This window comes from Neofelis nebulosa, chromosome 18 (assembly GCF_028018385.1).
Source record: "Neofelis nebulosa isolate mNeoNeb1 chromosome 18, mNeoNeb1.pri, whole genome shotgun sequence".
In the NCBI taxonomy this organism is placed as follows: domain Eukaryota; kingdom Metazoa; phylum Chordata; class Mammalia; order Carnivora; family Felidae; genus Neofelis; species Neofelis nebulosa.
Genome location: NC_080799.1, coordinates 37,061,130 through 37,088,922, shown reverse-complemented (window position 1 = coordinate 37,088,922; position 27,793 = coordinate 37,061,130). Strand labels below are relative to the sequence as shown.

The 27,793-nt window shown below is 43.6% G+C and overlaps 1 protein-coding gene across 1 annotated transcript in view; it reads right to left on the bottom strand.

The window, feature by feature from the left end:
• The window catches only part of GRIN2A (glutamate ionotropic receptor NMDA type subunit 2A), a 372,891-nt gene that overhangs the window by 104,670 nt on the left and 240,428 nt on the right, over positions 1-27,793 (bottom strand). The window contains exon 5 of the mRNA XM_058711579.1: positions 9,388-9,502. Coding sequence (XP_058567562.1) covers positions 9,388-9,502 — 115 coding nt within the window. The remainder of the gene's footprint in view (positions 1-9,387; positions 9,503-27,793) is intronic.

Below are 27,793 nucleotides of genomic sequence, written 5' to 3'. Positions count from 1 at the left end.
GAGCGACTTAAACAGCCCCTGAGAAATTTCCCCAAAGATCCATGCCAATCACCATTTTTAAAGCAGCAGCAGAGTGCGTGTGTAAGCGAGCTGGCTGTGGGGTCGGTACCCTGGTTTTGCACCTTTCCAGCTCTGTGAGCCTGAGATAATTGTCGCATTTGTCTGGGCCTCACTGTCTAATTTATAAGAGAAGGTAACATCGTTTCTGTATCACAGTCCTCATATCAGGATGAGATGAGTTTATATATTTGAACGCTTAGCGCCTTACGTGGTGCTTCAACAATACTAAACAAATGTTAGCTATTATTATTATCATCATTATTCTGTTTTCTCTTCTTCTTCACTGAATAAAGTGCCGTAGCCCAGAATTCACAATCCAGCACGGTCCCTCTTTCTCATAATTTCCCTTGCAACAATCCGTATTCATTTTCTATTGTGTAAGCAACTGCCCCAAATTCAACTGCCTAAAACGGCACCCCTTTTTACAGCACCTCACAGCTCCGTAGGCCCAAAGTCCAGCAGGGCTCAGCTGGGTTCTCTGCTTGGGGTCACACAAGGCCAAAATCAAGGTGTCAGCCAGCCCGGGGTCATGACTGGGGGATCTGGGAAGAATCCACTTCCAAACTTGCTCAGCTTGGTAGCCGACATCCTTGAATCCCTGCTGGCTGTTGGCCAGGGATGAAACTCAGCTCCAGGTGGCCCCCCACATGCCCTGTCATGTGGCCCCTCAGTCCTCAAGCCTAGCAGTTAAATCCTCCCCACGCTCGAATCTGTCTGGCCTCCCCTTCTGCTAGCTGTTGCAGAAAAATCGCTACTTTTAAAGGGTTCACAAGATGACCTTTAGGTCCACCCTGATAATCTTCCTCTTGATTTACTCAAAGTCAGCTGACAACCCCTTTGGCTCCCTCACCTAAGCATCATGGAAGGTCTATCTCATCATATCCACACACCCTCCGAGGGGAGAGGATTAGGGGGAGGGGGCAGTGAGGGGCACTGGGGGTCATTTTTAGAATTCTGCCAACACATGAGCTATGTTTCAAACACACTGAACTCCTTGATTCTGGGCTTCACCTTGCGATGTTCCTTGCACCTGAAATGGCTTTCCCACACATACTCACAAGTCCGGATCATGCCTGTTCTGTGACACCTTGTTCAAGTGGGAAGTCCTCTGACCGAGATGCCTTTGATCCTTCTGCCTACAACATAACGTGTATCTTCTCTAAATACTGCAGGGTTTTATCAGAACATCTTTTGTGGCACGTATCACACCGTCTTGCATTTATGAGCCTCTCTGAGTGCCCTGTTAGACTCTTTAGTATATTGAAGGCTGGTCTACATGTTACTGCAACCCTCAACAATGACTTGCACACAGTAGGCGCTCAGGAAATGTTGTCTAATGGAATACGTGTGTGGATAAATAAGGGTTATAGACCCCCAATCCAACCATGTCTGCTTATGGGAGACAGATTTAGCAGAAAAATAAATCATTCAGTAACAATACGAATGGAGGACACACCAGGGACAGGAAGTGATCTACACCCATAAACAACATTTCACTGGGCGTCGATCGGTACGGTCTCATTCACCAGAGATGACTCAAGGGGCAACAAGACACCAATTTCCTTGCTTCCTTTTCCCTCATTACCATTCCTCTTAAACATTGCTACTATGCATTATATTCCAGAGGAAGAAAGAGGCACAGAGACTAAGATGCAAAAAGGCCTGACAACCAGGACGACATAGACGAAACCATTTCTTCGCTGTCATAAAGAGTAAATCTATGCCCTAAAGCAGCACTCTACATCCTTAACGGGCATGAGAATCATGAGAAGAGCTGATGAAAAAAGCAGAACCAGAAATGATCATTCCACAGGTTTGAGGTAGGGATAAGACCTTTACCTCGTTCCCATGGTGACTGTGATACAAATTGCCCCAAGAACTACACTTGAATGGCCAACACTAAAAGATGTTCCACATGGGGGGAAATTCTTGAAAACCAATTTTTCCATCCATTCTCAAAACCATTCTACAGGTATTTTAAAAAGATTTTAATGTTTATTTTATTTATTTTGAGAGAGAGAGAGAGAGAGAGCGAGAGCAAGCAGGGGAGGGGCAGAGGGAGACAGAGAATCAGCACAGAGCCTGATATGGGGCTCGAACTCATAATCCAGGAGGTCATGACCTGAGCTGAAATCAAGAGTCAGATGCTTGACCAACTGAGCTACCCAGGAACCCTTCCATTTTACTAATATTGACTGAGTCTTGGCTATTGAGCACCAGACATAGAATGGTCAAAGGGCAAGTGAAAACTTGAAAACCAACTTCATTCTCTCAGTGCTAGTCACAGCCAGAGCGCATGGCTTCATCAATTGGGCTGCCATTGTTTTCTAAGTGAAGCGGGCACATGGAGGAAGTCAAAACGTGCTTGTGACGGCTCAGAGAATGTGCAAATGGTGTGCTTCAGCAACACACACAATTGCTCTATTGATTGCCACTTACTAGTGGCCTCTCGATTACAATTTTCCTCCATGACTTCCGTCACATGATCATTGGAATATGTGTCTGCAGAGGCCAAACACAATGCTTGCATAAATACTCCAATCTTTCAGCAGAACGAGCTTTTTCAGAGATTCTTGGTATCAGACAAAAACACACACTAGAAATCTTCTGCACATTCTCAAGAGTTCCTGAGACTCACGGGGTCATTCTGGGCTAAGCAAGGTGGGAAAGTGGGGAGGAGTAATAAAATACAGTGATTTAGAAGGGAGAGGGCTGGAGCATTCCATAATTGGAAATGACATCATGTCACAAGTGCATGTGACAGGCAATTGTTTTGCCATTACCACCGTTGATGAAAGCCTCCCTAAGTCTGAGGACACACTGACGTGCCACATCATTTCTTGGGTGGCTCGGTCAGTTGAGCGTTGACTCTTGATTTTGGCTCAGGTCATGATCTCAGGGTGGTGGGATCGAGCCCCATGTTGGGCTTGGTGCTAAGCATGCTCTCTCTAAAATACATAAAGACAAAAAAGAAATTAAAAGGAAAAGACTATTCTGTACCAAGAACTAGGGTGAGAATCTTACATGCATGATCCCATTTAGTTTTTTCAACAGCTCATCTCAAGGAGGCATTCTTAGCTCTGCCTCCCAAATAGAAATTCAGGTTAGTGACCTGTTTCAGGTCCCAACCCCCTCTGCCAGGTACTACATGATGGAAGCTGGAGGCCTGGGAGCTCTCCAGCTGGGGGTATTCTGCAAGCAAGTCTGGAGATCGGGAGGTCTGGGCTGCAGTGAGCAATCTGGGAGTCATCCTATGCGGAAGGCAGCTGGTGCCGAGGGCACCAATGAAAACGCAAGCAGACCGGAGAGAAGGAAGGGGAGGAGGGTGCTTCAGAGCACCAGAGTGGGACTCTGGGTTTGGGAAGACACGATGTGTGCCTCTCATGTCTTCTGAAGCATTACTATTATCCTTAATTAGTGCTTCTCTGGAAAACAAGAGGGTTCTTTTACTTCAACAGGTATGGGTTTTGTCCTATTTCTGAGGTCAAAAATTCCAAACTGCCTTCAAAATCTTTCTTGGAGTCTCTCTCTCTCCCTTTCTGTCTCTCTTTCTAAATCTATCTCCATTGTAAAGCTAGTCTGTACATATGTGTATATTTGTGTGTGCACATATACATATATACATTAATTTAAAATTAAAACAAAAATTTTAAATGTTTATTCTTGAGAGAGAGAGATAGAGACAGAGACAGAGAGACAGAGAATGAGCAGGGAGGGGCAGAGAGAGAGGGAGACAGAATCCTGAAGCAGGCTCCAGGCTCTGAGCTGTCAGCACAGAGCCCGATGTGGGGCTAGAACCCATGAACCATGAGATCGTGACCTGAGCCGAAGTTAGATGCTTAACTGACTAAACCACCCAGGCACTCCCATGTATAAGTTCATTTTAAAGCTAGTATAACCCAAAATGGTAAATACAATTATTCCCAAAGCATTGCTTTCAAGTAGTTAAGAAGAAAATGATTCCACTTGGAGAAATGCAGTCTATACTCAAGCCCAGCTCCAAAGCCCCTAACTTCTTGAAAACTACCCCAACTGGCCAAGTCAAGTTCACCCTTCTCACCCCGGCGAAGGCTTGGTTATGAGCTACCTGAGGAGAGGGATGGTTTCTTACTCATCCTTGGAATGGCCCCAGTGCCTGATGGAATGGTGGCCACAGAGTTGGCCTGTAGTGGGCACTGGGGTGTCAATTGCCTTGTATCTATGGCACTGTTTTCAAATATCTCTGGGAAGCCTTGGACCCACCAAGCTCCAAGGAAGAGCAAAACCACTGCAGAAAAGGAGAGGCAAGGAGCATGGAAGTCCTGACTTGCAAGAAGAAAGCCTGCTTAGCACCGAGTTCTAGGTCTGCTGAACACAGGTGGGCACTGTGCATGGCACTGGAATAATGCCCTCCAGCCACACACAAATGCCCCGCAGAGAGCAAATGCCCCTCCAACGGCTTGTCACGATTTCCAAGACACCCTCCTTACATGCAGCTGCCTCCCGTGATGCCACTGGGTGACCTCAGAGACAAAAAGAAGACGCCTCCGAGCCCCAGAATAACAGCTCCCTCCTTCGGCAGCCTGTCCCCTCTGACGACCTGCTGTACTGTGTCTCCTGCTGGGGGGCAGGTTTAAGGATGACATGACTGGTGTTTAGCTGCTCCACTGGCTTCCTCTTTCTTCAAGACAGAAGCACAAGGAGTTTTTTCTGAAGCACTGGATCCCCTGAGTGCCGAGAGAACAGACCAACCACAGGAAGCAGTTGTACAGTCTAAGCTCCATTCGGCCGTAATTCCCTGAGCTGCCTTTTTGAGAAATTGTTATATTTCAGCAGGAATTGGAAGGAGAACACACAAAATATTAAAAGGGCACTTTCTGCGTCTGGAAACAGCACATCAAGGGCAGCTTTCTTTTATGCAATGTTATCACCTGGGCTGCAGTGGCCTCCCTGTACACAGGCTCTCTGGCAAATGAGCCGGATCCATGGGCAGCACTGAAAATTCACAGGGGTGAGCCAAGTCGGACCCAGGACAGGTGAGATCCAAGCAAGGAGATGGATTTCACAGCTCCACAAGGGATCCTCAGGTTGTGTAACTTCAAACTGTTGAAAAAGAACCCCAAAACACAACACCATAAGGCAGAAAGGCCCACGTTCCCTACCTCCTATTAAGAATAAGAAGAAGGCAATTTGCATGTTGGCTTTGCATTTGTAAGAGGAAAGAAAACCCAGAACTTGAAGGATAGATATAAGGAGTGGGTCCAGGAAAACATTACAGGTTGAAAAAAAAATAAAAAGGCATGTCCTGTGTCCCAGATGCACTGAGCCCAGCTCAATGATGGAGATGTGGGCCACAGGGTATACCAGGTGCCAGTTAACTAGAATTCAATTCTTTCCTAAAACCTCACAAAAGTACACAGACTCCCACCCTACCCTCCTCCACATGCAGACTAGAATCTAAGGTCCATGAGTACAGAAGTTGTTTTTTTGTCTGTCTTGTTCACTGATAAATTCCAAGTATCAAGAATAGTGCCTGGCACGTAGTAGGCACTAAATAAGTATTTGTGGAAGGAAGGAAGGAAGGAAGGAAGGAAGGAAGGAAGGAAGGAAGGAAGGAAGGAAGGAAGGAAGAAAGGAGGGAGGGAGGGAGATTCGGTGCTTGGCTGTACCTCCTAGAGGAGAAATAGAGCAGGTGTTCAATAAACAATGGCTATTGTTGATATAATTAGTATTTGTTTCAGGAGGTTAAATACAAAAACTTAGGCAACACTGGTAGTTAGTTGTGCTGGGAATCTCAATATGAAGGGTTTCAAAAATTGTTTTTAATTAAGGTACAACAACATGCAAGGAAATAAACAGATCCTGGGTAAAAGTCTGATGCACTTTGACAAATGTCAAGATAGAGAACAATGCCATAACTTGAGAAAGCTCCCTATGCCCCTCCTCCACAAAAGCAACCACCATTCCTGTTTCTAACCCCATAGACTGGTTTTGCCTCTTATTGAACTTTACGTAGATGGAATTATATAGTATATTTCTCTGTGTCTGCCTTCTTTTGTTCTACATAATGCTTGGCAATTCATTCATGTTGTAGGTATTACCAGTTCATTCCTTACTAATGAGTAGCATTCCATTTTGTGAATATACCATAATTTATTTATCCATTCTTGTTGCTGCACATTGACATTCCTTCTGATGTTCTATTATGAAGAAATAAAGTTGCAATGAACATTCTTAGACAAATATTACTTTGGGGGTATATGCTTATATTTATTTACAGTAAATACCTAGGAGTGGAATTACTAGGTTGTAAGGTTTGCGTATGTTTAGCTTTGTAAGAAACTGGCAAACACTTTTCCACAGTGATTGCAATTTTACATTGTGATCAGCCATATTTAAGAGATTCAGTTGCTCCATATCCTTGCCAACACTTGGTATTGTCAGTCTTTCATTTTAGCCATTCAGCAGGTGTGAAGTGAAATATCATTCTGGTCTTAGTTTGCATGTCTCTGATGATCGACAATGTTAAGCATGTTTTCATTTACTTACTGGCCATTTGAGTAATATCTTTTGTGAAGTGTCTAACTTAATTTCACACTTCTGTGTTGTTTTTCTTTTTTATTATTGATTCATAGGAGTTCTTTGTGTGTGTGTGTGTGTGTGTGTGTGTGTGTGTGTGTGTGTGTGTATGAATAAAACCATAGTTAATATTCTTTTCCCAGTCTGTGGCTTGCCTTTTCATTTTCTAACCGTGTTGGTACATGAGCAAAATTTAAAAATTTTTAAATTTTGGTGGAGTCCAGTTTATTATTTTTACTATATGCTTAATGCCTTGTGCATTCTACTTTCTCAGATCACAGCAATACCCTCCTAAATTTTCTTCTGGGAACTTGACAGTTTTAACTTACATTTAAGTTGGAAATTTATGTTAAGTAATTTTTATGTATAATGTGAACTATGGGTTAAGGTATTTTTTTTTTCTATATGGACATCTGGTTGATCTAGCAACATTTATTAAAAGGACTTTCTTTTCCCTCACTGTCATAATTATTCGTCACAAATCACTTGAATGTATGTTTATAGATCTATTTTCATTACTTTATCACTATGCAAAATGTTACTTATAGGGCTTTCATAGATAACCTTTATCAGATTGAGAAATCTCCCTCTTTACCATGAATGGGTATATTAGATTTCATCAAATGCTTTTTTGGCATCTGTTGAGAAGACCATGCAATTTATTCCTTTATTATATTAACACAGTAAGTTAGACTGATTTATTTTTTTGAACATTAAACCAGTTCATAAGATAAACATCCTTTATCCATGATATATTATTCTTTTTTAATATATTGCTGGGTTCTGATTACTACTATATTGGAATATTACATAGAGTGGTGTCATTTCTTTTTAAAATGTCTCATAGAATTCACAGTGAAGCCATCTAGGTCAGGAGTTTTTCTTGTTTTTGAAATGGGAAAGATTTTAGTTATGAGTTCAATTTCTTAGCAAGTTTAGAGCTTAGAAACTTAGGGAATTCAGTCTATTTCTTTTTATGTCAGTTTTGGAAATTGGTGGGTGTTTGGTTTTTTTTTTCCAAAAAAACTTTGCCCATTTTATCTACATTGTGGAATTTGTTGGCATACATTATTCCCAATTTTTTTTTTATCGTTTTAATGTCTACAGGATCTATAATGTCTGTGTTAATATTCCCTCTTACATTTTTAGTACTGATTATTAGTATTTGTGTTTTCTATCTTTTGTGTGATTACTCTTGCTAGAAATTACGAGTTTCATTAACCTTTTCAAAGAACTAGCTTTTGGCTTTGTTGATTTTTCTCTATATTTGTATTTGACTTTGATTTTTACTCTTATATTTATTGTTTCCTTCCTTCTACTTCATTTGGGTTCCCTTTGCTCTTTTCCTAGCTTCTTAATGTAGAAGCTTCAATCACTGACTTTACACTTCCCTTATTTTTTCTATTTATAAGCCGTCACAGCTATAAATTTCCCCCTTAGCACATATTCAACTTTATTCTTCAAATTTTGACATGCTGTGTTTTTCAAGGTCATTTCATTCAAAATATTTTCTTATGTCTTTTTTTCTTTGACCCATGGGCTATTCACAGGCCGGACCTAATTTCCAAACATCTGGTGATCCTGTAGATATACTTTTATTATTAACTTTTGTTTTAACACTGTGTGGTCAAAGAAAGCATTCTGCATTATTTCAATCCTTTTAGATATATCGAGACTTGTTTTATGTTTGAGAACACAGTCTACTTTGGTGAGTTCCCTAAGTGCACTTGAAGAAAAGTTTCTTTTGTAGCTGTGGGGTGTAGCAGGCAAAATCTTCCAAAGCTTTCTCTTCATCTTCCCTTCTAGGAATGCATCATTGATCGTCCAGAGTCAATGCATCTGTTTGCACAGAACTTTTTTCTGATGCTAGTTAATTATAGGACGGTTCCTCACCACATCCTGCATCTTCCTACCCCTAGGATCTCTCAAGCCCATCTGATGTGCAAAGTGAAAAGAAATCTCAAGCTGCTGAAGCAATTTAGAAGCCATGCCTTGCTTGTCAAAAAAGACAAGATAAAGACACAGGCTTCCTTTTGATCTCTTTTATTCTGCTCTTTATGTGATAGTATGGCCACTGACTTGGAACTTGGTGGGAGAATGGGAAAGTGGAACAGATACTGTCATCGTTCTCATGGCGTCATCTGTAAATCCTGTGACATCTCCCCTCTCTGACTCAGGACACGGCCTTGGGTAAGACGTGTGATGATTTTTTTCCCTGCGGTGGTGGTTTTCATTTTTTAATAGTTAATATACATGTTCTATAAAATGTGCTTTACAAGAAATATAATCAACCTGTGATTTGTAGAAGTGACATGCTTAAGTTTTGGAAATGGGTTGATTTAAAGTAAAAGACTAGAAAATACAGGGGTTCCTCCATATGGCAAAATGTGTAATTATGGTACATAATATGGGGTTTAGGCAGACTCGTGTGATCACTGCTCTGTAGCAAACATGTCTATTGTACCAACATGAACCAAACTTTAGTCTTTACATTATTTATCCTAAGTCCTTCAAGGACCCTTCCTAATGAGATGTGAGAAGCTGACACACAGAACAGCACACGATCACCACAGTTTACCCAGGAAAAGCATTCTGCCTGCACCTTATGATATTTGGTCTGCCTTGTTCCAAGAAACATCTGGTCCTGGTCGTGGGATGGGATCTGGAGCCGCTCAGCAGAAAACATGTGAGGAAAAGGAGTAAGCCGAGCCCCTCTGTGGCCCCTGCTTTCATCTTTCCCCTATATGCGGCATGCCGAAGGATGCTCACCTTTTCCCATTCTCTGTCCTTGTTCAGCACAATCACCACCAGCCTGGGGTGCACCTGATAGCCTTCTTCAGTGAAGGACAAGTCTTTGCCATCCCATGTCACGTTGACCATAAATCTAGAGAGAAGAAGAGAGAAAGACGTGTCTTTAGGGAAGAATTCAAGAGGTCAGATGAGCGGATGCCACCATCAACGTAACACTCAGAAAGTGAAGACTTATGTGGCCATCATCACACATGACAGGTGGCCTCTATCCAAGGAAGTATTAGTATGCGCGTGGGCACTGCTAATTGGCCAGGCACTCGTTTCCATGAACCTGTAATCACTCTCAGAATCCCCAATCCTGTTTAGGCATTAGTAATTGTAATTAGCACATGGGATGGACCCTTCCATCCTGCCATGCCCATAGACTTCTGTTCAAATGATAGTACAGGAGGGTCTTAAAGCATGTTCTATTATGTTTTAATAGGCTTCCCTAAAGGAAGCTGCTTGCTCATAAACCACATGGTATACAGCTTCCAAGAAATAGTATCCCATCTGTTCATTACTCATTCTACTAATACTTATTAGATATTTGCTACAGGCCAGGACGCAACCACTTGGATGAAGATAAGTAAGGAAACAGATAGGATCCCTCTCCCCATGAAGCTTATAGTCTAAAGGACAGGACAGGCATTAATTAATTACAGATCTATGACAAGTGATATAGTAGAGAGGTGAGTGTGCCATGTGGAAGTGAAACAGGGGTCAGGCAAGGCTATAAGGAGTCAGTATTAACTAGGTTAAAAAAAAGGACATAAGCATATTCCAGGCAAAGGGCAGCAGCACGTGCAAAGGCCCTGTACTGGTACACATGAGGGATTGACTGCAAACCAGCGAGACCAAAGCAGAGAGAGAGAGACAGAAGAATGTGGGAGGTGGTATGGCTGAGAAGATGAATCGGTGAGATACAGCAAGACTTTTCAGGCCATGTTAAAGACTTTTGTTTTTGTTTTAAAACAGTAGGAAGATACTCAAGGTTTTAATCAAGGAGGTGGTACAATCTGACTTTTCTTGTATAATATGACTTGAATGTTGTGTACAGAATGAGTTGCAGGGGACATAGGGGGTTGGTTACATTGTGCTTATTATCCAGGTCAGAGAGGATGTTGGCCTGGGAACTGCTGTGGCCCCAAAAGAAAGGGAGGAGGAGGAGAAATACCAGCTGCCACAAATAGGACCAAGTGGAGAATATTTAGCAGGTGTTTAGTGATGTGGAGGTTGGGGGAGAGAGAGGCATCAAGGACAACGCCTCGCCTCACCATCCGCTTTATATAACATCCGTATGGTCAACCCTTAGCCTAGGTGTTTTCATTGCACAACATCTGTCTTCCTTGTGATACTCTTATCTCCAGCATCCCTCAAAGCCACCTTGCCTGTAGGCAAGGTGGATGCAGACAGGGAGGGAGGGAGGCAGAGGTCAACTCCCATGATTCGGGTGGGGGGGTCCCCAGGATTCCACTTCTCCTTGCAGCTTAAGAAAAAGGTGAAGCTGTCAGACTTGCATGGGAACATACCACTTGGGAGATACTCAGTTAATGTAGTATGGTGGGTTGAAATATTCAGAGATCCCAGACAGACAGACTATCTCAAGGCCATGGCATTTTCTTGCTTCACATTCCCTTAACACCAAAAGCAGCTGAAGAAGTAAAATATTAAGGAGGAGAAATAGACTATGAAAAAAATTCTAAAACCAGGGACTGTCCTAACTGGTCACATGTCTGCCCCTGGGCAGCCATAGTGGAGACTGTGTTGTGCGGAGGGAGAATCAGGTCTCCAAGGACAAGGTGAAGAAACTGGGGAAAAGGCAAAAAAGCAAATATTGTGTATCCATTCAATGAACTATTTGTTTTTTTTTCTAAATCGTGTTTTGATGACAAGTTAAGGGTGAAGAGAAAATGCTCACTATTTAATGTTAAACAGAAGAGAATAAAAATCGGGTCTATGCACAGAGGGATTACAGGTACCTTTTATTTGTGTGTGTGTGTGTCTTTTTGTTCTCCAAGTTTCTTGCAAATAGTGTTTGTTAAAAAACAGAAAAATAAAGCACTGTGATTCTAGAAGGAGCAAAGAGTAATCACTCTATTTGGTGTGCATGCGAGGTATCTGTGATCATTTCCTCATAGGTATTTTGTTGATTCAACAACTATTTACTGAATGTCTATTGTATGTCAGACCCTATGGGGAGTCTTCTAGATACAGGAATAAAAACCGCAGTGGCTGTCCGCCCTCCTACAGGTATCTTTACCGCTCTGTGACACAGGCACATAAACAATGACAGCACATAGAACACCACTCTTGCACAAATGCACAGTGAGTGGGAGATGTAAGAATGCCGAGGAAGGCCGCTCACTCAACCTAAGGGATACAGGTGGCACTTCCTGGGGAATCTAGGAGAGTAAAAGGGTTAAGAAGAGGTGGGAGAAAAGAGTTCTGAGCCAAAGAATCACCCTGAGTAAAGAAGAGTCAGCAAAGGCAGTGACACATGCTAGGGAAAGCAGGGAATAGCTTAGTAAGCTGAGGGGCAGTGGGATTTGTCTGAAGAGAATCCCTGAAGCCAGATCGTAAACGACTTTGAATACCACCCTAAAGGGTTTGGATGTTGTTCAGAAGACCATGGAGATCCATGAAAGGTTTTAAGTAAAGCAGTCATGCAGTTGGATTTCCTGCCAAGAGAAGAAGTAAAAATGCTTCTCTGAATTGAAGGACAACTCCAACATTTTTGTTTATGTCTAAAAACCTCTCACTAACTAGGGGGACCTAAATTACTCTGTTTGTATTTTTCCAGTTTGGCTTTTGCTTTTGTTCCCCATGATTAATTTTAGCCGTGGCCCATTGTAGCATTGGAGTTCATGTTTGGTGGTTGAGTATGTTGACAGATCATCACCACAAGTGTCATCCATCCGTGTATACATCCATTCATCTATCGTCTGTCCATCCATCCATCCATCCATCCATCCATCCATCCATCCATCCATTCATCCGTCCATCAGTCCATCCATCCTTGTATCCATCCATCCATCCATCCATCCATCCATCCATCATTCTGTCAATCTGCCCATCCATGCATCTATCCATCCATCCATCAATCCATTCATCTATCTGTCCATCCGTCAGTCCATCCATCCTTATATCATCTGTCCATCTGTCCATCCATCCATCCATCCATTATTCTGTAAATCTACCCATCCATGCATCTATCCATCCATCCATTTATCCATTCATCCATCCATCTGTCTGTCCATCCATCCGTCAATACACCCATCCATGCATCTATCCATCTATCAATCCATTCATCCTTCCATCCATCCATCCTGTTATCGTCCATCTGTCCATCCATCCATCATTCTGTCAATCCACCCATCCATGAATCTATCCATCCATCCATCCGTCCGTCCATCAGTCCATCCATCCTTGTATCATCTGTCCGTCCATTCATCCATCCATCCATCCATCCATCCATCCATCCATCCATCCATCCGTCAATCCACCCATCCATGCATCTATCCATTCTTCCATCCATGCATCTATCCATCCTTCCATCCATGCATCTGTCAGTCCATCCATCCTTGTATCCATCCATCCACCCATCATTCTGTCAATCCACCTACCCATGCATATATCCATCCATCCATCCACCCACCTACCCACCCGTGTATCTATCCATCCATCCACCCACCCACCCACCCACCCACCCATTCATCCATCTATCCGTCCATCCATCTGTCCATCCATCCATCTATCCATGTATTGATCCATTCACCCACCCACCCATCCAACCTATAGACATATTTGAGTACCTACTATGTGTCATGACCTGTGCCAAGAGATGTGATAGGAAAAATGATACAAAAGTAAACAAATACATTCCTGCAATAAATAATTGGAATAAAGACAGTAAGTATGAAATTAGAGATTTGTATTAAGTAGGCTGGTGAAGAGCGTAAGGAATAGAATGGCTCTGCTCTGATGGCAGAGTTGGAATCAGGAAACAAAGTGGAAACGTTTGGATTGTGTCAGGAAGGGATAATAAGGGCTGGCTAGGTGAATGGCCAGGGGAAAGGCGGGGTGATGCGCTGCATGGAGGAAGCCATAAAGCCAACGACATAGAACCATGGAACAGGATGGAACACTGTTCATGGAATTTCAATATAAATATTGCAGACAAAGACCACCAGTGAGTAGGAGCTAGTATGAAATCAGTTGCCAAGTCACTCTGTATTTGCTACCCAAAACTTAGGGTTAGGCCAGCCAATTCACTAAGGTCTTTTATTTATTATCACTGTTGTTGTTGTTGAATCAAATTAGCTACCAAGCCAGGTTTCAATTTGTCCATCCCTTTGAGATGGAAAGAGCTCAGGACGGATCTATCTAATGGCCCAAATGTGGATGAACTGAAAATTTCAGTCAATTATCAAGAGTTTTAGAAATATCCAGTTTGTTATCTTTTTGGAAAAGGCAGACCAGAGAGCAAATGCTTTGGCTCTGCCATAGACTTGAGGCCGGGGAGGGCCACTCACAGCATTACATATCACAACTGAACACCACAGTTGCTATTTTATCCACGGAGCTGGCGTGTACCACAGAGTATCCATATCTTCTTTTGATTTGCCAGCTGAATTTACTTAAGCCTCTCTCCTCTTTGATTCCCCTTCATTATTTCTTCCACCCATTCCTCTTTTCCCCTCTTGTAGTGAGATCAGATGGAATGAGCAGGGTGATTATTTAGATGTGATGGCTCTTCTTCAGGTTATATGGAAACAACTATACGGACGTTCTCACACTCCCTAATTTTCTGTGTTCCTTTAAGATTTAATATTCTGGACCAATGAGTCTGTATACTCAATGTTAATATAGGTTCTTTAGTTTTTCCTTTTTTTTTTTATTTTATTAACAGTCTTCAATCCCTTGTGTGTGTGTGGTTGGGGGGGGGGAACCTCTACCAAAATTTTTTGTTAAACGGTAATTTCATTATGAAGCTGGCAGGATGCAAACACCTATTACCTTCAATTCCCCCATCCAATTTCTAAGAAGGAGAATCCATATCTTCTCAGGCTTTCTTCCCATTTAAACTAGCTCCAGAGCAAAATCCTTTACCTAGGGAAATGCCATTACACACCCCATTGCTTGGTCCCCATTAACACCTGCTGGGTACTTGTATTAAACAGCAAAATCTTATCATTGTTTTGTTTATCTCTCTAAAATGGATTATAAACTTTCGGTGATCAGATAAAATATTAGAAATTCTGGCAGCTGCTAAGCTTCAAATTACATCTTCAACATTTCCATCAGGAGCAATAAATACAGGAAAGCATGCTGGCAAAATTGAGCAGGGTGGAGGCTCCAGGGGTCTCCCGAGGGTCCACTTGTGTGTTATTATCAACGACTGATGGTAAAGCCAACTAGCTGGGGTTTTCATTGTCAGTGACATACACAACATTAAACTAGAAAACATGTAAATTATGTGACATACATATGAACAAGTTTCCTTTAGTATCTACTTAGGTGTATGAAGCTGAAGTCCAGATCATCACTTGTCTACTGCTTGCATTGTGTGCTGTATGAATGGGTGATACGAAGAGATCAGAAATAACACTGAAAAACAGAGAGGGCCATTTTTCCTGTATTATGACTGCAAAGAAACTAGGCCTGAATTTCAAGTTCTCTCTAGACCTGAACTGTTTACTATAACAGCCACCAAGTACAGGTGGCTATTGAGCACCTGAAGTAGTCTGAATAGAGGTGAGCCCTAAGGACATAACACACAGAAGATTCGGAGAATCTGTATAAAAAAAAATCATGTAAAATATCTCATGAATAACCTTACGTTGATTTCATATCGAAATATTTTAGACAGCTTGGGTGAAATAAAACAGATTATTAAAATTAGTTTCATCTGCTTCTTTTTCCTTGTTTAATGTGCTGCTAGAAAACATAAGATTCCATGAGGCTTACATTCTACCAGACAGCTGCTCTAGACTGTCTTTGGTCTTGGGGTATTTTTTAACCAATAGATGGTGAGCATCATGAAGGCCTTTAGTATCGCATTTCGAGGGCCAAACAGAGTGCCTGGTACAAAGCCGATGCTGAATAAATATGTGGACGAATTGCTATTTCTCTGTTGTGGACAACAGAACAGGAATCCAAGCCTGGCTTTGTGTTCCCGGCTGTGTCACTTTCGGCAGTGTATTTAAAATTCTCTGAGCCTTCATTTCTTTCTTTGTAAAAAATGGATCAGGTTACACTGCACGAACTAGCCAAGACAGCTGCATGTGGTTGGAGCTAACAGTTACCTAACTCCCGGGTTTAGGGATGGTGCCCTTAAAATACTGTTCCGGCTTTACTATGCCTGGTTTATAGCTATAACCTAATAAATAGTAGCTAATATTTACAGACATTTCCTATGCATTTTTTTTTTTTACTAGTTTTCCACCCCGTCACATTTTCTAACACCCCCACTCCAAATGCAATGGTCTTTTTAAGGCCATGCTTATGGTGGCCACTCAATGCACTTACTTCCAGGGTCCCTCTGTTCTCCCGTCAAAAGCTACCCATACATAGGCTGCAGAAGCTCCTCACACTATCGCTTAAAATGTCTCATTCCCTCTGATTTCTATTTCCTCTTTTTTGGCTGTATCGTCCTAAGTCTCCTTTAACTTCCCAAATCTGATTATTTGAAATGTTCCCTAGACATATTTATTATTCACTATTTGCCTTCAGACTCTAATTCTCTTACTGTCTCACAAATGCCACCATAACCCACTTAGTGTTTCTCAATTTTTGGTTAATTTTCCATCTGCTTTGCCATTTCCCACATTCCCCTGGGGCTTTAGTCCCCCCCTCCTCCACCCCCAATCACACTCTGCCTTCAATGCCTCCTCGAACTGCTTTGGGTATCACCCTTCTCCGTCTGCGATGTAATTTACATGTTTCTGAAAACAGAGTCTCTGTTTTCTTCAACCTCCTCAAGACACTCGATTCTTGAAAACGTTTTTTGCTCAGGGCAGCACTCTCCTGGCGGCTGGAAATCCCTTCAACTCTGATGTGTGTCTGAGCGCCCCCTCATCTTCTATTAACTACCCCCTGATGGCCACCAAACTCTTCCTTCTTTACGCCCCACGCATAGTGCTTTCGCCCCGCACGCCAGCCCTTCCCAGCGTGCAGCGTGCCCTGCTTCTCTCCAGCAAGCCTCCAGTTGTCCTGGTGCTCAATTTCACAGGCTCATCGGTGCCCTCCCACTTCCCCTCAACAATTACCAAAAGGCACGACCTCAGGGCTATGACTTAAATGTCAGGACAGAAATGTAATCACTCCAACACACAGATTTCCATATTCTAGGCCGGCAGTATCCCAAACGGGCTCAGAAACGACAGCATAAAGACCAAGAAGGGAAAAAAAAAAACAAAAAACAAACTACTGGGTTAAAAAAAAAAAAGAGGTAAGTATTTAGTATTTACTCTTTAAACTCAAATTCTCTTGTGGCTGATTACAAAATAATAATGTCAGTTGCCTTGGCTGAGCAATTATATATACATATACATATACATATATGTATATATGTACACATATATTTATATATTTAATGTGTATTTATTTACAGAGAGAGAATAGGCAGGGAAGAGGGGCAGAGGGAGATGGAAAGAATCCCAAGCAGGCTCCACACTCCGTATTGGAGCCCCACGTGGTGCTTGATCCCACAAACCATGAGATCATGACCTGAGCCGAAACCACAAGTTGGACGCTTAACCGATGGGAGCCACCCAGGCGCCCAGCAATACTATAGTTTTAAAAATTGCCACAGGAGAGGGTAAGCTCCATCAAGGCAGGGAATCTTTGTCTGGCTTCATCGCCATGCTTCTAAAACACCGACGACAGTGTGTGTTCCAGTACAAGCTTAAAAATATTTGTGGAATAAACGAACAGACATAGGCCTCCGGCACCTTGTTCGGTCAGTGCTTATTTTCCATGCGACAGCCTCACAGAGACGAGTCTGTGAAGCAACTGCTGAGTTTGCAACCACTCGGCCGGGGCTACTATGTCTTGCTGTTGCTTCCAAACCCAGGAAAGCATCCTACATTCTCAGAGCTTCTGTTTCCCCTTCCGTAGAAATCAGGTTGTAACAGCCACGCCACTGTGTAACTGCAGGGATGAACTTCGATGGACCATAATGAGGTCAGTGAGGGGTGTGCAATGGCAGCCAGCATCTCAGTTTCACAGAAGTATCTTTTCTCCTCCGAACATTTGAGATTAAGGGACTTTAATCTTTTAGATGCTGGAGGACTGTTTTGGCTACTAATCCCAGTCCCTCAAGGGAGGTGACGTGCTGCCTCAGTCCCTCACCCCAGGGAAAGAGAGGCACTGGTCTGATTGCTCGGAGCCTGTGGGACCCCTGGACCAGGCTATCATGCACAAAGGGCTGCCACCCTCCCCTTTATGCCTCCTGGACTTCCTGTCTCCATTTGGTGAGCACATCTGAGCTGACCGTGGTTTGGGGGGACATGCCCCACATGCTGCCTTTTGTAACGCAACCTCCAAGTCTAAGACTTGTAGTACGTAAGTCAGGGAGAAGCTTTCTCTGTGAATATGACCGTCCCCCTGCCTCCGTCGCCAGACAGCAGAGCCGAACCACTCGGCCAAGGCTTATGTGGGGAGCAGGACATGTCCAGTAGGCTCTAAGAGACATGCCCTAATTGTACTTTGTCAGGAGTCGTCAGAAGCTTGAGTGTCCACGAATAACGTGCTTCTCAGGATCTCACATGTGTTCTTGTTCCTTATATGAGTGGTTCTCTCAGGAACCTGATGGGGGATCTGGAAGTTTTAGAAATGCTGGATCGCATTTTATAACACCACCCACGTAGCACCAAACGTATCACCATTAACCTCTAGTGACTCTGCATCACCTAACCATTTGGAACTGGCTGGCACCGGGGCTCATGGAGCCATTTCACCCAATGAGCTTCTATTCCAAGAGACCCCACAAAACCAGGTAAGGTGGCAAGCAGTTTCCAGGAGCTCACTCGATCACCTGTGTCTATGCAGCACAGGTCTTCAGGATCTCGAACAGGCAGATGTGCATGGAAGGTGCCTCCTCACCACCCCTGACCCCACTCCCACCAACACAATATGCAAAATGACTTGATGTGAATCAATTCAACGTGCGATTTCATCCAAGAATGTCTGGATAGCCCCACCCGGGAACATGAGCCCCACAGGGGCAGGGCATTTGTTGCCCATTCTCTGCTGCACCCCGTTCTAGAAAGGGCAATGGTTCCCGGCATAAAGGAGATGCTAATCACCCACTTACTGAGGGAAACAAAGGTCTCATCATATTTTCTCGCCTTCTGACAATGACCCTCCTCTATCTTCTGTCTAGTGGGTGCCCACGCGTGCTCGGTGGATCCCAAGGGATCTGATGAGGTAACCCAAAGGCACAGGAGGAAGTTCGGGGGGAGGGGGAAGCCAGTGGGTTTCTAGGACACCCACCTCCGCTCGAATCACAAACACACTGCACTTCCTGAGAAATTATTATTGGAAAAAAAAAATCCTACTGCTTCTATCAGTCAATTAAACTAACAAACCAGAAAACAATTAAGAACCTGTCCCTCCGTGCCACTGCATACAAAGACCCCGGTCTTCAAATCAGGAGGCCAAAGATCTTGTCCCATCTCCTTGGACATGTGAGTAATAACAACCACTTTTTTAAAAAAAGGGACAAAAACATATTTAGCAACTAATATGTGTTAAATGTTGTACCAGATACTTTCCATATGCCTGAAATTTTACCCAAACAACTAAGTGTGGATTTTCTCCTTTCATGGAGAAAGTACAGAGGCTTGGAGAATTTTACGATGGTGCCACAGGCCTCACAGGGTGTCAGACACTTCTGGTTGTTCTTCAGTATCCTCTCTCCTCTCTGGCCTTAGTCATCAATACCCCCATTTTTAGCTGTGCACATAGCCTTCTACAATAAAGCATACATTTTCCAGCCTTCCCTGTAGCCAGGCATGCCCATGGCTATGTTCTGGCCAAAAGCAGGGGAGAAGGCATAATATTTATAACAGGTAACATGTATCATATAAAGGAGGGAATGAACCCTTCTTTGCTTCTTCCTCCTTCCTGATGGCTGGGATACAGACATGATGGCAGGAGCACTCGCTGTCAGTTTGGTCTGTGAGGTGGAAGCCACCAGCTAAGGATGATAAAGCCAGAGGCAGAGGAGGCCGGGTCCCTGACATCATGGAACATCATGATGAAGCCTTGGACAACCCTTGGATTTTGTTTACACGAGGGACAAATCCAATGCTTCTCATGTTTAAGTGACTTTTAGGTTTTGGGCTTTCTGTTGCTTGAAAACAAAATTAATCCTGGCTGGTTTCAGTGCTATAGGGACTATGTGAACCAAAGTAGAGTCCACAGACTTTGAATTAAATGGTACCCATTCTCGATTAGCCTCTCTGCACCTCAGTTAACCTTCTCTGAAAAAAAGTGGGCATGGTCCTACAAATTCCTCCGTTTCCTTCCTAGCTCAGCAGTACTTGATCTTCGCTCCTGGCTCCCCCTCCCAGCACACAACATATTTGGTCCTACCCCCATCTCTTACTATCTCTGTCTCTCTCTCTCTCTCTGCTCCCTCTCACTCTCACTCTCCCTCTCTTCCTCTTGAAGAGAGGGAGAGCGAGAGGGAGAGCAAGACCCCTCTCACTCAAAGTGTCTTCCCTCCCCACTAACTTCAACCCAAACCCAATATTTTTTTTGGCGGGGCAGGGGTGTGCACAAAGCTGAGTATCAAGCTCCATTTCTCCCATGTGGCCTTTCCTAATAATCTTTCCTTTTCTTAGCTCATTTTAATCCACACCTCACATTATAAGCCCTTAGCAATCCATAGTCCCTGACTGTTTCCTAAGAATTTCACGTTCACACATTTGCTCTCAACAGAAGCAAAGATAAGGACTTGGCTTCAGTTGTTCATGTTTCTCTAGCATCATGCTATCGGGCACAGCGTGCTCAACAATTATTGACTTGATTCAAAAAGCAGCACGTTAATCTTCAACTCAGGACCATGTTTCTCCCCCTTGACACCAAACCCAAGACAGGGGTGACAAGAAGCCAGGCCACATGTCTTTGTCCACACAATATTCGGTGGCTATAGCTCCTTCTCGTCCCCTCCGCCATGTTTCTTGGCCACCCTTCAAGGCCATCTCTAATAATGCCTCCCCCACAAAGATTTCCCCGACACCTCCAAATCAGATACAACCTCTCTCACTGATTAACACTGATTGTTCACATGGTGTGAATCTTAGACCACCAGCCACCCCCATTATTTATGTGTAGTCCCAACCACGTGGAGGGAATTTTTTAAAGACACCTCTTTCGGAAAACCCTTGTGATGGTTAGCTTTATGTGACTGGGCTATAGGATGCCCAGATAGTGGGTAAAACACTATTTCTGGCTGCATCAGTGAGAATGTCTCCAGGAAGAGATTAGCATTTTTGTCGGTACAGTAAGTAAAGAAGATGGTTCTCACCAATGTGCGTGGGCTCATCCAATCCACTGAGGATCTGAATGGAACAGAAAGGCAGAGGAAGGGGAATCTGCCCTCTCTCCTCAAGCTTGGAGAGCATTTTCTCATGCCTTCTTTGTTCATCTATGCTTCTGCCTGGAACCATGCCACCGGCTTTCTGGGGCCTCCAATTTACAGCACATTGGGGGACCTCTTGGCTCCACAATCCTGTGAGCCAGTCCCTCGTAATAAATCTCTGACTTTCCAGCTTCTTGGTTTTGCCTCTCTGGACGACCCCAGCTAATACCATCTGCTGGAAAAATAAAAGATGACTCTTTGATGAATGTAACATGGAGGGAGATTCCGGGCCTGATGTCATTCATGACCTACATGGCTTTACCTGCTCTGCTGGACTATAACCTTCCTGAAGACAAGAAGTCATAACCCAGAACTCTGAACTTGGGAAACACTGTAGACACAAGAGCAGATGCAGGGGAAATGAGTTGAGGTCGAGTTTTAAATCCACCATTTATGGCACTGTCCCCATGAGCAAGCCACCCAAGTCCTCGGGGGTCAAGCTCAGTCGCGTGTCAAATGGGTAACACCACTGTCTGAGGCTGCTCGGGCTGCCCTAACAAACTACCACAGGCTCTGTGGCTGAAATGATGAGAATTTGTGTCTCACAGTTCTGGAGGCTGGAAGTCCACGGTGGAGCCCTGGCAGATCCCACATCTGGTAAGAGCCTGCTTCCTGGTTTACAGACATCTTGCCATGTCCTCACGTGGCAGCTCGAAAGAGCATGCTCTGGTCTCTCTTCCTCTTCTTAGAAGCCATCCCATCCTGAGAGCCCCATCCTCATGACCTCATGGGACTCTAATCAGCTCCCAAAGACCCCACCTCCAAATAACATCACATTGGGGGTTGGAGTTTCAACATATGAATTGTTGGAGGACACAAACATTCAGTGGACAGGAACCACCCAGTGTAGCTGAGAACTTCATGGCAGTACTCGTCAGAGGTTGATGAGGGCTTATCACTAATACATTTTTGACTGACTTCCATAACTAAATGTGAACAATTCTCCCAGTTTTCCCAGCACTAAGGGCTTTCCTGGGGCATGGAACACTCAGTATTAAACCCTCCAAAGCACATCTAACTGAAATGCTTCAAATCCATTTCTTAGCAAACACATCCACTCAAACAAATATTAGGTGAGTACCGGGTATACGCCAGCAACGTGCAGGCGATCAGACGGTAAATAAAAAACTTGGGATCCTTTCTTCAAAGTCACTTAGAGTTTAGGGAGAAATAATTATTATCAGGATGTAATTACAACAATATAAATAACGGTAATATATTTGCAGCTGAAGCCCCTGATACTGTAGGAATATTAGCAGGAAGTCCTAACCTTTCAGAATACTGCTTAGACTCCCATTATTCCATTTCTACTTGTTTGTTTGTTTTGTTTTCAGGGAAAACACCAAGTTGAGTTCTCAGGAGGAAGCACAAAGTCTCATGCTTTCTAGGACAGGGCAGGTAAAATCCACGAGTGAAATGGGCCAGGTGCAAGATTACCTATGGAAAGCAGGGAAAATCCTAGCGAGAGGCATTTGAGTTCATTTAAAAATAATACTTTAAATGAAATAAGCCACATCTGCAGACCCTTCATTTGAACTTTGTTCTAATTTCAAACTTAAGAATATTCATGTTCCTTCCCCTAGCAAAACCCAGGCTTCCTTCTATGCTGGTACGGTCCACAGGATCGCATCCCTCCTATGGTGGCTTACTGACATGCAGTGAGTCCTCTCCTTTGACAAAGTTCTCCTTTCTATATACCTGAACATTTATTCTTACTTTGGACACAGAAAACAGATCTGGTGGGAGAGAGGGTGTGGCTTCCCAAACTCGAGCCACCAGATTCTCCTTCTAAGGAATTTGAAACCTGATATGTGACTGGGTGCCTGGGTGGCTCAGTCCCTTAAGTGTCCAACTTTGGCTCAGGTCAAGATCTCACGGCTCGGGGCGCCTGGGTGGCTCAGTCGGTTAAGCGGCCGACTTCGGCTCAGGTCACGATCTCGCGGTCCGTGAGTTCGAGCCCCGCGTCGGGCTCTGTGCCGACAGCTCAGAGCCTGGAGCCTGTTTCCGATTCTGTGTCTCCCTCTCTCTCTCTGACCCTCCCCCGTTCATGCTCTGTCTCTCTCTGTCTCAAAAATAAATAAATGTAGAAAAAAAAAATTAAAAAAAAAAAGATCTCACGGCTCATGGGTTTGAGCCCTGTGTCAGGCTTTATGCAGACAGAGCCCAGGAATGGTCCCATCTGGCACAAGGTTAACAGTAACTTTCCTCCATCAATGACTATGCCTCACCTTCTGACCTTTCCAAACCTGGGAGGCTCAACTTCTACTTTAAAGTCCCATTATTCCTTCTTTGTTACCTCCTTTTGTTTAAATTAAGTCGTTCAGAGTTTATTTCCCTCGCTTACCACCTGAATACTTTCAACAGTACTCACTTTGCTCCTGGCTGACGGGTATAACTTCTTACCTGGTCTCCAGATTCCCTGTATATCATCCCCCCACACTTACATCAAGTCCACCTGCCACATAAATGTTCCGAAACCTCACTTCCGATTATGTAAAATTCTGTTCAAAAGCTTAAAGTGGGTCCCTATTGTCCGGAAATAAAATCCACACTCCTTGGCCAAATTTAACTTCCAACCTTGCTTCCTAAAACTATTCCTCACATATCCTGCATTGGAGCAAACCCAAACAACTCACCATGTCCTTGTGATTTCCCACTCTCTGGCTTTTGCTCCTATACACTGGGAAAGCAGTCAGAGCTGTTGACTCTGGCTACTACTCATCTCCTTGGAACTTCCCCTACCTGGCCAACAGGAGGATCTCAGACCAAGGTGATGGGTTTCAGGGGTGGGTACGTGACTCAGGCTCATCCCATCAGATTCCTTCTCTGGGACCAGTTGCAGGTAGAGGGGATAAACTGTGTCTCTTAAGGAGAAATGGTCACAAAAGTATGTGAATCCCACACCTATTTCAGATAATGCTTTTCCGCATCTCATGGTGGGAAATGAACCATCTCAGGCAGAAACATAAAAGAGAGAGAGAGAGAGAGGGATCCGAAGACGTCATTTGAATCTGGATCTAGATACGCTGGTTGACAAACACACCTCACCCATTGTAGGTGAATGGCCCGAGAAATCTTTCTGTTGTTATTTTTGTTTTCTGGTTTTTTTTGGGGGGGGGGTTTGCTAAAGTCAATGAGAGTTGGTTTTCTATCACTTAAAATCCCAAAAGTCCCAACTGATACACAAAGATTTTTATCCCCTCAGTAGTCCCAGGTTCAGACCCTCTACAGGTGAGTTCACCTCTTCCCCAGAGGCTCAGTGAGCTTCCAGCCTCCATTCCAGCCTCGGAACTGCCATGGCTTCCTCTGCACCTCCCTCTCCACCCTGTGATTCGAGTTTTTCACACACACACCATGTCCTTTGCTGGAGACTAAACTCCTGGGGAAAAGAGAGACCGTGTCTGAACTGTCTCCACACGCCCCGCACCCTGGGCACAGCGTCCAGCATATGGCAGGGGATCGGTGACCATTCGCTGAATGAACAGGAGCAGATTTTCATCTGGCCAGTGCTGGAGTCCTCGGCAGCGTGGAGAATGTCCCGTTGTGCTGGACGGCACCTCAGAACCATCAGGACAGAGTTAAATATGTCTTGGCCTAAATAGCAGTCTAAATGCCACCCGGTCTCGTAATGAAACTTGACAGCTCTGTGTAAATTCAGCAATAATAATGTCTCACATCCTGCCACGGATTTCTGGTGTGGAAATGTGTCCCCCAGAAGACTCCGCTTTGCAATCCCAGCCAGTGCCCTGATATCCTATCTTCACCCAAAATTGCTAAGCCACTTCCTTTGGTGGGGAAGAAAATGATGTATTTTCTTGCCAAGGAGCAAAGAAGAAATGTTAGATCAAGGAGGATTTGGCGACTTTTTGTGTGTGTGTAAATTATAGAAAGAATATAGCTTGTTTCTCCTTCTTGTAGAGCTCTTCTATTTGTTTTCCAAATAGTTAAGGGTTAATTTTCGAACTACAGGGAAATAATTGTGGGGAGAATAGAATGAAGGGGGGGAGAAGGACAAAGAGGAGTAAAAGGACCCAAGAAGCAAGAGAAGTTACGGAGAAGGAAAAGCCAGGGAAAGGGAGAGAAAGACAGACACGGCAGTGTAGGGGGGAAGCGCGGAAAAAGGAGGAGCTATGTCTTCTAACACTCAAATAACAAAACAAAATGGAGTGTGAAGCTGAGCGGGGCCCTTCAGGAAAGCTGGAAAGTGCTATGTGGGAGGAGATCCTCGCGTCAGTGGCACGAGAGGGTGAGAGAGTGGCAGGATGGAGTGAGGCCAGAGCTGGCTGAGGACAAGCAGGAAGGGGAGCGGCAAGAGGAGGTCCCACGCTGTGGTTTGGCCCCAAGCCCTCCCTGGTGACATTGGAAAAGTAGGTCAGTTTCAGAACTGGCTGGGGGATGAATGGTCAGCCAGGAACAAGTGACAAGAAGCGAGAATGCTGAGTGAGAGGCTGACTTCGGCACGGGACCTGGGGATAAGGTGCTTCCCTAGTGAAAAAGGAAGAAGAAAATTCAACTCCAGACAATACTGTCCAAATGACGTCTCCCCAAGGATGGAAATGTCATATATCTGTGATGTCTGGGATGGTGGCCACTCGTCACCTGTGGGTCTTGCACACTTGACATGTGAACGGTATGACTGAGGAAATGACTTTTAAATCTTACTTCATTCTAATGAATTTAGATCTAAGTAGCCACATAGGGCTAGTGGCCGCCATATTGGACAGCTTAAATCTAGGAAAAGGAGCTATGTAGATCACATTCAGGAAGGAACCAATTGCCAAGTGGAACCGAAAGGCTGTTTTCCCAAATGACATCAGTGTATATGAGATGGTACACAGACAGGTGCATTTAGATGGCGCATGGGTTACCTTGAGTTTTAGAATTAAATTTGCTTTGTTTAGTGCATATTTAAAAATGGAACTAGCGTTACCAAACCCACTATTTTATAGACTTCATTATCTACGAAGAAACTGTGGTGAAATTTTCTATCTCCAAAAAAGTGAATCAACGTAAATAAAAAGTACTATGTGAAAAATATTACAGAGGACTTACAGAGATGATAAAAAGTACTGAACATATTTCATATAAGTGGAATCATAGATATGTGGTCTTTTGTGTCTGGCTTCTTTCACTTAGCATCATGTCCTCAAGGTTCATCCATGCAGGAGCATGTACGAGTGTTCCATTCCTTCAGGGCTAAATAATATTCCATTGCATGGGTGGATGTACATTAAGCTTATCCATTCATCTATCGACAGACATTTGGGTTGTTTACGTCATTAGGTTATTGTGAATAGTGCTGCTATAAACATATGTGTACAAATTTTTGTTTGAATGCCTGTTTTTAATTCTTTGGGGTATATAACTTTTGGGGTAATGAAGAAGATAGCAAAACTAGGTATCTCTTGAAATGACTACCTGGAACTAGATAGCCGTGATGGTTGAACCATACTAGCAATGCACTTACCGCCAATGAATTGTACAGTTTGAAACGGTGAAAATGGAAAGTTTCATTTTATATGTATTTTCCCACAGTGAAAAAAAAATCTTTTTAAAAAGCAATGAAAGCAGTATGTAGATGGCTGAAGAGACTGAGCCAATTTGAGTTGATAGAATAGTTGTCTAAATTGGGATATGAGGTTTATCAGAGATCCAAGTTTTTTAGAGTCAACATTCTACCCAAGAGTCATTTCTACAATATCTCTGACAGAAAGGTGAGCCTGGACACCAAAAGCACAAACAACAGAAGCAAAAATAAACAAGTGGGACCACATGAAACTAAAATGCTTCTGCACATAAAAAGGAAAAAAAAAAGAATCAACAAAATGAAGAGGCAAGCCTCAGAATGGGAGAAAAGTCTTTGCAAGCCATATAGCAGGTAAGGGATTAATACCCAGAGCATGAAAAACTCACACAACTCAGGAGCAAAAATATTAATAATCCAACTTAAAAACGGGAAAAGAAGTAGAATTTGTTCATTTTTCTCAAGAAGACATACAAATGGCTAACAGGCTCATGGAAAGATCCCAACAACCCTTGTCGTCAGGGAAATATGAATCCAAATCGTGATGAGATATCCCCTCACACCTGTCAGAATGGCTGCTACCAAAAAGACAAGAGGTAAATGTTGTCAAGGATGTGGGGACAAGGGAACCCTGGCGCATGGCTGGTGGAAATGTAATTGGTACAACTATCCCACTTCTGGGGACAGATCGGAAGGAAATAAAGAGAGACCCTCAGAGAGATCCCACAGCCCCAGGTTCCCTGCAGCATTATTTACCACAGTCAAGACGTGGAAACGTCAGTGCCCATCTACAGATGAATGGATAAAGAAGATGTCACACGCACACACACAAATATTATTGAGCCACAAAAAAGAATAAAATCCTTCCGTCTGTGACAACGCAGATACGCTTTGAGGGGACCATGCTAAGTGAAGTAAGTCAGACAAATTCAAATGCCATATGATCTCACCTACATATGGAACCTAGAAAAACAAACCAACCAACCCTATAAATACAGGGAACAGATCGGTAGTTACCAGAGGCAGGGGGTAGAGGATAAGAGGTAGCAGAACAGGTGAAGGAATCAAAGGTACAGAGTTCCAGTTACAAAGCCAGTAAGTCCTGGGGACTTACTTACGCTGTAGCATGGTGACGAGTTAACAACACCATATTCCATGTTGGAAAGTTGCTAAGAGAACAAATCTCCAAAGTTCTCACCACAAGGAGA